This window comes from Myotis davidii, unplaced genomic scaffold, assembly GCF_000327345.1.
Source record: "Myotis davidii unplaced genomic scaffold, ASM32734v1 scaffold44, whole genome shotgun sequence".
Classification (NCBI taxonomy): domain Eukaryota; kingdom Metazoa; phylum Chordata; class Mammalia; order Chiroptera; family Vespertilionidae; genus Myotis; species Myotis davidii.
Genome location: NW_006299705.1, coordinates 3962827 through 3972500, shown reverse-complemented (window position 1 = coordinate 3972500; position 9674 = coordinate 3962827). Strand labels below are relative to the sequence as shown.

The 9674-nt window shown below is 38.7% G+C and overlaps 1 protein-coding gene across 4 annotated transcripts in view; it reads left to right on the top strand.

Moving 5' to 3' along the window:
• Window positions 1-9674, top strand: part of WDR41 (WD repeat domain 41) — a 112467-nt gene that overhangs the window by 99530 nt on the left and 3263 nt on the right. For all 4 annotated transcript variants that reach the window (XM_015571618.1, XM_015571620.1, XM_015571617.1 and 1 more), the window contains 4 exons: window positions 1956-2140; window positions 5081-5202; window positions 6025-6113; window positions 7556-7689. In XM_015571618.1, coding sequence (XP_015427104.1) covers window positions 1956-2140; window positions 5081-5202; window positions 6025-6113; window positions 7556-7689 — 530 coding nt within the window. The remainder of the gene's footprint in view (window positions 1-1955; window positions 2141-5080; window positions 5203-6024; window positions 6114-7555; window positions 7690-9674) is intronic.

Sequence of the window (9674 nt, the reverse complement as noted above, 5' to 3'; positions counted from 1 at the left end):
CCCCCCCCCCCCCCCGCCTTTTCCTCTCAAAAAAAAAAATTAGTAAAAACCCCTAACCTTGGGTAAGGATTTAAAAACAAAAAATAAAAACCTCACCTATTTTGACATCTAAGTTGCAAAATTTCCCCATCTTTTTGTCATTTAAATGTTGTTTTTTTCTAGGCAGGTATTAACGCAGATGCCTTTCCCCAGTCCCCACCCTGCCTCCTTTAGAGCCTTTTACTCCATATTCATAAAAAGTATTGATCATAGTTTTCTTCAATCCTTTAAGTATCTTTAATTTTTTAATCTCTTTGAAACTTATTTTGGTATTAAATAATAGAAGAAATATATCTATATATATGGCTCTGTCCCAAGTTCTTGGCACAGAGCTTCTAAAAACTTACAATTTCCTAAGTGATAAGAGTACAATGAGCATCTTTTGTTCTAATATTTCCTGACATAGGGTACTAAATCTCTTGGAATTTCCTGGGTGATTTCAGTGTCTTTTGTTCTGATGAGGCCACTCTTTCTTGATGGGCTCCTGGTTGGATCTGGTTACCAGAAAGACCAACCCATGATTAGAAGCTTAGAATCTTCAGCTCTATCCTCCATTCTCCAGAGAGGGGAGAGGGGCTGGAAATTGAGTTAATAATTGATCTTGCCTACATAATGAAGCTTCCATAGAAATCCCAACGGTATTCAGAGAGCTTCTAGGTTGCTGTACCTGTGGAGGTGCTGGGAGAATGGTATGCTTGGAGAGGGCATGGAAGCTCCATAGCCCTTCCCACATACCTTGCCTGTGCATCTCCATCTGCATGTTCATCTGTATCTTTTATCATATCCTATATAATAAAAGGGTAATATGCAAATCAACCGAACAGTGGAACGACCGGTCGGGACTGAGCGAGAAGGGCCGGACACACCCTGGAGCCCTCCGGCAGTCCCTCCCCGGCTGGGCACCCTCCAGCATCCCCCCCTGGCCTGCGCCTTCTCGCAATCTGGGACCCTTTGGGGGATGTTGGAGAGCCGGTTTCCGCCTGGTCCTGCAGGCCAGGCCAAGGGACCCCACTGGTGCACAAATTTATGCACCGGGCCTCTAGTTCTTTTATAAAACACTAGAGGCCCGGTGCACAAAATTCATGCCTGGGGAGGGTCCCTAGGCCTAGCCGGCAATCGGGGCCGGCCGGGATCTTCCTTCATTCCACGCTCTCCCCTGGTGGTCAGCACACGTCATAGCGAGTGGTCAAACTCCCAGCCGGTCGAACTCCCAAGGGGACAATTTGCATATTAGCCTTTTATTATATAGGATTGGTAGTAATTAAGTAAGCTGTTTTCCTGAGTTCTGTGAGCTGCTCCAGTAAATTAATTGAACTTGAGTAGGGGATGTGAGAACCTTTGATTTATAGCTGATTGACCAGAAGCACAGGTAATAACTTGAACTTGTTATTATTGTCCTCTGAAGTGTGTGTGTGGGGACTGAGCCCTTAACCTGTGACATCTGATGCTGTCTCCAGATAGATAGTGTCAGAATTAAGTTAAACTGTAGGTCACCTCGCTGTTGTCACAGAATTACTTGGTGTGGGAAAAACCCACACATCTGATGTCAGAAGTGTTGTGAGTGTGGTAGTAGTTAAAGTTAAAGGAAACACACAGGAGAAATGTAGGTTTTCTAAATCTATATGATCCAAAGTAAGGTTCTTTTATTTTTATGCCCAAAATACTTAACCAAATGTTCTAGCATGAGGTATTTATTTTTCACTAATTGAAACGCAATCATTATCATATACTAAATAGGTAACTTGAGTCTGTTTCTGGTCTTTCTGTTCTGTTATATTAATTGTCCTGTTTGGCTCATCTAGGTACCTCACTGTTCTTATTATTGTGGTTTTGTAGAGCATTATTACTAGGCAGTCCATTCATTTTAATCTGTTGGTAAAATGATCAATAATGAGCTCTATATGAACTCTGTCTAGATCTGAGTTTTGTGACTGGCTCCCATGTTGGAGAGCTGATCATCTGGGATACCCTGGACTGGACTATGCAGGCCTGTGAACACAACTTCTGGGACCCATTTCCACAGCTGGACACTCAGCAAGAAATAAAACTGTGTCAAAAACCAAATGACATCTCTATTCATCATTTAACATGGGATGAAGAGGTAAGAAAAAATCAAGAAAATATCTATAAAGTTGCCTTTTTAAATAAACCCTGTTTCTAATTTTTAAAATTTAACCTATTATTACCCATGTTAAAGTTGTGCTTTAAAATGTTCTGATATTTTTTGAAGATTATACCACTTGCATTTTTTTAAAAAAAAGCATTTTTAATCTTAGCTTCTATCCTTAAAGCAAGGAAGTGATTAAATGGCCACAGATTTAAAAGCTTTCTTGGAATTTTGGGTTGGATTAAATAATTCCATAGAATTTGAGAATAATGATTTAAATTGTTTTAAGAAATACTTTGGGAAAAGAATCCTTTTTAAGATTCTGGTGCATTTCTTAGAGAAGTAAAGGAAATAAAAATATTGAAGAGTTTTTTTCTTTTAATTTCCTAGCATCCTGGGGCAAGATGATTGTCTGAGAATTACTGATTTCAATCCTTTAGGCCTTGGAGGTGATGCTCTTGAAGTACTTTACATCTTTTTTGCAGTAAGAGATGAATAGCACTGGATTAATGAATCCTGGCTAAGAAAATGTATTTAAAAGGGAGTTTACATTCCTTATGATTACATTTAGAAATAAATGTAATCATAAGAAATGTTTAAGCCCTCACAGGCATGGCTCAATGGTTAAAGTGTGGGCCCATGCGCTGGAGGCTCACTGTTTTGATCTCGACCTCCCCACCACCACCCCTCATCAGGGCACTTGTGGGAGGCAATCAGTTTCTCACATTGATGTTTCTCTACCACTACCACGCACACCCCCCCCACTCCCGCACCGTGTCCCCCGGCTTCTTTCACTCTAAAAATCAATGGAAAAATATCCTCGAGTGAGGATTAGCAACAACAAAAATTTAAGGGTTGTAACCTTTGAAGAGAGGAAGCTTTTATTTCACTGTATTTTGTGCCTTTCTACACTGTTTAAATTTTCTAATTATATGCATGTTATTTTATTTACACATTTCATAAATAATGTCCTGGATGAGGAGAGTATTGCATATTTTTTTGTTTTCTTTGCACCTCTCTCACTTTAAAAGCAAAACAATAGGTTAAGCCTAGAATAAAGAACACTAGTATAACCAAAGATTAAATTTCTTTATGTCCCAATTTTATGTTGAAAAAAATTAAATATATATGCTAAAAACAATAGGGTTTCAGAAAAGATGGATAACTAGATTTCTAGGAGTTGGAGTCCTAACACTTATTCTTAATTTTCTCTTTTTAAATCTTTTTCTACTTTTTGAAAAAAATTGGTATTTCAAAAGTTTTTAATTTTGCATTCTTCTTAATCTTAACAATTTTGATAGATGCTTATTAACGACTATAAATGCTTGATAAAACATTACTCAGTTTTCTCTGACTTTCCTTCTCTTAGAGGGGTTCTTTCTTTCTACTAGGGCCCATTAATTATTGATAACAGGTAAATGATAGAGTCTGTTGACTGACTCACTGCAGCCTTAAAGCTCATTAATTCTCTAGGTGTGTATATAATTTTTTGTGTGTGACCTTGGATAAATTACTTAAACTCTGTACAGATTTCCTGGTCTGTAAAACTAGTTTCTTTGCATTGAATTCTACCAATAGGGTTCTAGATTTTAGCAAGTTGGCTAACTGTTCCTTAATGACCCTGGCACTGATCCTCAGCTTGCATTGCTAAATGTTGAAGGTCAGGGGGATCAGAGACTCTGGTAAGCCATGGGGCCATGCTTTGGTCCAGATATTGGAGGTCTGAGTTGGGTTTGAGGCCGCATAAGTAAGGTTCAGACAACAGAGAGGCAATCTGTAGGAAGTTTTGAAAGGTCTGCTTCACTGGGGTATCTAATGAGCAAGAATGAATGATTCTAAGATATGTATATGTGCTACCAAAAGTCTAGTGACTTGCAAAATGATTTGAGAACCTATGCAGTATGATATGAGGAAAGAAAGGGCAGAGGACTGGAGTAACATGACCTTGAGTATAAATATTGACTCCCTGTCTTAATTTTATGTGTAACTTTAATCTTTCATTTTTAACTTGCTCACCTGAAAGATGCCAATTATACTTGCTTTTCCTATCCTTAATGAGATGTTATGAGGCTGAAGTAAGATAAATATTGTAAAAATACTTTCAAAAGATTAAAGTTGTTTTAATAAAGAGATATTTCTAACTAGAGGCCTGGTGCATGAAATTCGTGCACAGGGGTGGGGGAGTGGGGTTCCTCAGCCCAGCAGGGCTAATCTACCAGCCCCTTTTCTAGCTGTTATCTATAATAATAAAAGCGTAACATGCTAATTAGACCAGACACCCGAACGACCTTCTGGACGTCATTCCAGATGTCCTTCCGGATGAAGCTGCAGTGACAGGGGCCAAGGCAGGGTTGGTTAGGGGTGATCAGGCAGGCAGGTGAGCAGTTAGGGGTGATCAGGCAGGCAGGCAGAGTGGTTAGGGGTGTGCTTCCACAGGGGGAGTGCCGCTCAGCCAGAAGTTGGACTCACAGCTGGCAAGCACAGCGGCGGTGGCGGGAGCCTCTCCTGCCTCTGTAGCAGTGCTAAGGATGTCTGACTGACAGCTCCCATGTGGAGCGGGCCTAAGCTGTCAGTCGGACATCCTCTTAGGGCTCCCAGACTGTGAAAGGGTGCAGGCTGGGCTGAGGGACCCCCCGAGTGCACAAATTACGTGCACTGGGCCTCTAGTATTTCAATAAGAAAGTGATGCTTAGGGGTGTAATATATAGAGCTTCCTCTGTATTTGCAATTGTGTCCTTCTACCTTCTAAATGCTGAGCTTTCCTTCATGATTTGAAATTTTTGGACTTCAGAGGGCAGCACAGTAATTTGGGCTGAAGGCTAGGAATAGAGGAAAGTAACAATGATTTTCTGATGTCACACCAGGGCTGGAAATCTATTACACTAGGTAGTGGTAAGCACTAGTTTTATTCCCATTTCTGAATTTCCCCTCCAGAATGTATTTGTTGCAGTTGGAAGAGGTTTATACGTGTATAACCTTCAAATGAAGCGTGTGATTGCTTGCCAGAAAACTGCCCATGACTCCAGGGTCCTGCACATTGCCAAGCTTCCAAACAGGTACAAGTTCCCATCTGCTTTGCAACAGATGAGAGAAATTCACAGTTCCTAGGGCTACCAATGTAATTTCTCAAGTGGCAAAGTTGCCTGGCTTTGTGACTTGACCTGCTATATTCTTTTGGAAATGGATAATACCATGTGGCTATCTCTAATAAAAGAGTTTGTGGCAATGTATTACAAAATTTACAAGAAGCAAGGTTCAGATGAATTATATTGAATCTCATTATAAGAAGCACTACTTTAAACTATGGCATTTATTTTAACAGGTGAAAGACTTTTGGGCATTTACTAAATGCTAATTTTTCTTTTTATATTTTCCATAAACACATCTTTTTGTTGTTTGTTTATAGCCAGAATGAAATGGAAATCTCCTGTTATTGAAGGTTACTGAGACTTCCCTTCTAGAAAATTTGGCTGCTGGATTTTTAGGGAGGAACTTATATGAAGGGAATAGTAGTATTTTCTATGCAGGTTATTTTCAGGGTGAGAGGCACCCTGAGCAGAGATACAGTGAGGGGAGGACAGGGGACTGTCACTCAGGATATTATGAAAGTGTAATTCATGCCCTGTTTTCCTGCATGCATTTTTAAAAATGAAGACAAAATATTTATAACTTTTGAGCCAATGTAACAATATAATGTGTGTCTTTCCTGAAGAGTGCTTTTACTTTGCATTGAGAAAGCCATGTTAAATTGTGGTTTTTATCAGCTCCTGCCAAGAGCTGAATAAAAGCCATTGAGGGCTCCACTTATTCTTTTCCCTGCAAATTTAGCATTGGCCCTCCACGGTGCTCTTTTTATCACTGATTTTCTGTTCTGACAGGCAGGTAATCTCATGCTCAGAAGATGGCAGTGTACGCATTTGGGAGTTACGAGAGAAACAGCAGATTGCAGCTGAACCTGTACCAACAGGTGTGTATCTTTCCTCAAAAAAGGCAGTCTTTATTTTTTTCTCATGTGAAAGACAGAAGGCAGTTATGTATAACCACAAGAATAATATCCAGTATGTCTATATGAGGCATATGGTAATTGGGATTTAGGATTCACATCTTAATATTATTTGAATATAGAATTGCCTCTTTATTTCTATCCAAGTCAACTAGGATTTTCTTGTTTTGAAGAGAAACTTATTTTCTAGTAGTCTGGTCAGATGGCCTGATGAAGTAATTATTCATTTATATTGTTTATAATTGTGTCTGATACACAAACAATTTTTATGGTCAGATATTAAACTAAAGTGTTCTTTCAGACTTGAGGCATTATATCATTAACATTGAACTCTGTTTACTGAAAAACACACATTTGTGTTTATATCATAATCTCATGAACTCTTAACTTTCAGGTGTTCGGTTCATAAAAAAAAATCATGGTTTATTAGCAACCTTTGCATGAGAAATCAGATGATGGTACCTCTGGAGTTTCTTCTGGTTATCTGAAGTCATAGGGCAGTGATGGCCAACCTTTTGAGCTCGGCGTGTCAGCATTTTGAAAAACCCTAAGTTAACTCTGGTGCCATGTCACATATAGAAATTTTTTGATATTTGCAACCATAGTAAAACAAAGACTTATATTTTTGATACTTATTTTATATATTTAAACGCCATTTAACAAAGAAAAATCAACCAAAAAAATGAGTTTGCGTGTCACCTCTGACACGTGTGTCATAGGTTCGCCATCACTGTCATAGGGTATTATTTTTAGTCAACCTTTGTCGGTAGATCTGAATTGTGACTCTTTTTTTCCGGGGGTTGGGGGGAGGGGAGCTCTGCCATCCAGGCCTTTTATTTCTTTTATTCCCAGTGTCTGTCTTTTTCTCAAATTAATACACCTCCACCAGTGAGTGAGTAGGGGCAAAAAAGAGAGATCGGTGACGAACCTGATGCAGGAGGCAACCAGTTGATGTGTCTCTCCTATCGATGTTTCTCTGTCTCTCTCTCCCTATCTCTTCCATTTTCTCTGAAAAACAAATCAATGGGAAAATGTCCTTGGGTGAGGATTTAAAAAAAAAAGCACAGAAGGTCTTCCCATCTAAATATTGTTTTTCTGATCTTATATTACTATTAGAGGCCAGGTGCAGGAAATTCTTGCACAGATAGGGTCCCTAGGCCTAGCCAGCTGATCTGTGGGCAGTTTGGGGTGATCGCCCTCCCCACCCCCCCCACTTGCACCACCTTTGGCTGGCATGGCGTCACCCACTCCTGTGTTAATCATCTGCCCCCTGGTGGTCAGTGTGCATCATAGCAACCGGTCGTTCTGCTGTTCGGTCTGTTTGCATATTATAGTTTTATTTAGATAGATCATGAGTAAAGAGCACAGTAATTTTGAAAATGCCTGAAATGATTGTTTTTTTCTAGGTTTTTTTAACATGTGGGGATTTGGAAGAGTGAACAAACAAGCCAGCCAACCTGTTAAAAAGCAACAAGAAAATGCCACTTCATGTTTACTGGAGCTTATTGGAGACTTGATTGGACACTCATCATCCGTAGAGGTATTGTTTTTAATAGGCATATAAATGTCTAGGGAATTCCTGCTTTTGCATTTTACTGCTCTTCATTCTGTTGGTATCATAAAGACCTATACTTTCTCTTCTCTGTAGGTTTTTATTGAATTGAAACATGGAATAGGATAAGTTGTAGTATGAGCAATTAAGATCTTTCTTTACAGAGAGATGATTTGAGGAGCCAGGGAATGAGTTGCTTCTAAATCAACTATTTCCAATTTATTATGTTTTTTCCAATCTGACAGAAAATAGATATCATTTTGATTCATTTACACCAGATAGCAATTGTTTTGTTTGCTATTGTCAATATAAGGGAAAAGGTATCATTGCCCCTGATTAAATAGTCATGTATTGCATGTTTTAAAAATACTTCCAGCACACCAGTTGAATATCACTGCTCTAAATAATGGGCTTAATTACCATTATTTATGAGATGAAGATAGCTGACAGTAAGGACAATGTGAATAATGTTGAATATATAACAGTAGTAAAAAGAGGATTGTGGAGAGAGAGATATTTAGCCTTACAGAACCTAATTCCAGGGGCCTTTATCATATTTATGAATAGAGTGCTGTTTACCTCCCTTTGAAGGATCATAATTTGTCAGCTTTAGTAAAACCCAGTGTCTTGATTATCATTGTGCATGTATGAAAATATTAGCTGAGAATTATAAAATGCATACAATTCTAACTGGTAATCCAAATATATTAATATTTCTTATAGGCACCAATGCCTGTAATGAAGGAATAAGAATAATCAAGATAAATAGACGATTGGAACTGGTAATAGTGTGATAGCAGTATAAACAAGGCCCTAAATAATGACTTTCTTAAATTGTTCTTCCTGTTTCATAGCCAGGGAGGAACAAATTCTCATTTGAAAGTGCATTTATGCTTAGGAGATGTACCACACTTGTTATGGAGCATTTCCTATATTTCAGGCACTATACTAGACAGTGGAGTTTACAAAGAGATATAAAACTATAATACTTGCCCTATGGATCTTATACTTTAGTAGTGAGAAGGGATACAGACCTAATAAGCTGTTAATCTAGGCTTCTTATGCGATCTTATACTTTAGTAGTGAGAAGGGATACAGACCTAATAAGCTGTTAATCTAGGCTTCTTATGCGGACCCAGATGCATAGCAAACAGTGGAGAGTCAGGAATGAGAAGAAAATGATTAGTGGAAGATAGAGGACTTGAGCTGAACCTTAAAAGTTAGGGAGGATTGATGCTCTGAGATACTGGGTACTCATCTTTGCTTTCCTCTAACAAGTAGTCCAATTGTTTTGTTGTTTAACTTCATTTGCTTGGCTATATGGGAGTGTTGAGGATGGAATGTGGTAGAGAAAAGGACAAAAATAGGAACTATTTGGTGGCAAGGAGCAGATTCGGTAGGCTAGAGCATTGGATTTCTGTGAACACGTGCTGACATCGGAGATGAAGCCTGGGAAAGTAGTTGGGTTAGATTATGAATGCCCTTGAATGTAAGGCTGAGGAGTTTGGATTTTCTTTTAAAAATAGTAGGAACCCATTAAAGGTTTCACACGTATTGCTCAGTGGTGGAGGAAACCTTCAAAGTGGCAGTTGTCAAAATATAGAAATGTCAATTTCTTAGGCATTTTCGAGTGAAAGTATTGATACTTAAAGCTTTTTTTAAAAAATCATATCTCTGGCTTCACTAGGTACCTGAGAGACTAGATTTTCTATTTCCTGAATTTTCTTATTCCTTTTATTGTATTTTCATCTGTACTCCAATCCCTCCGTGTTCTGTTTTTTCCATGTCCTGAGGAATTCTGTTCCAGTATTAACACCCTGCGCTCCTACATTAACAGCTAAGGCCTTATCCTGCTATCTTCAAAATGTATAAGTTATTTCAAAGAAAATTCTCGTTCTCCTGTGTTCTTTAATGTTATTTCTCTCCTTTATTTCATTCTTTCCTTGGAGGAGCTCATCCTTTTCATGACTTCA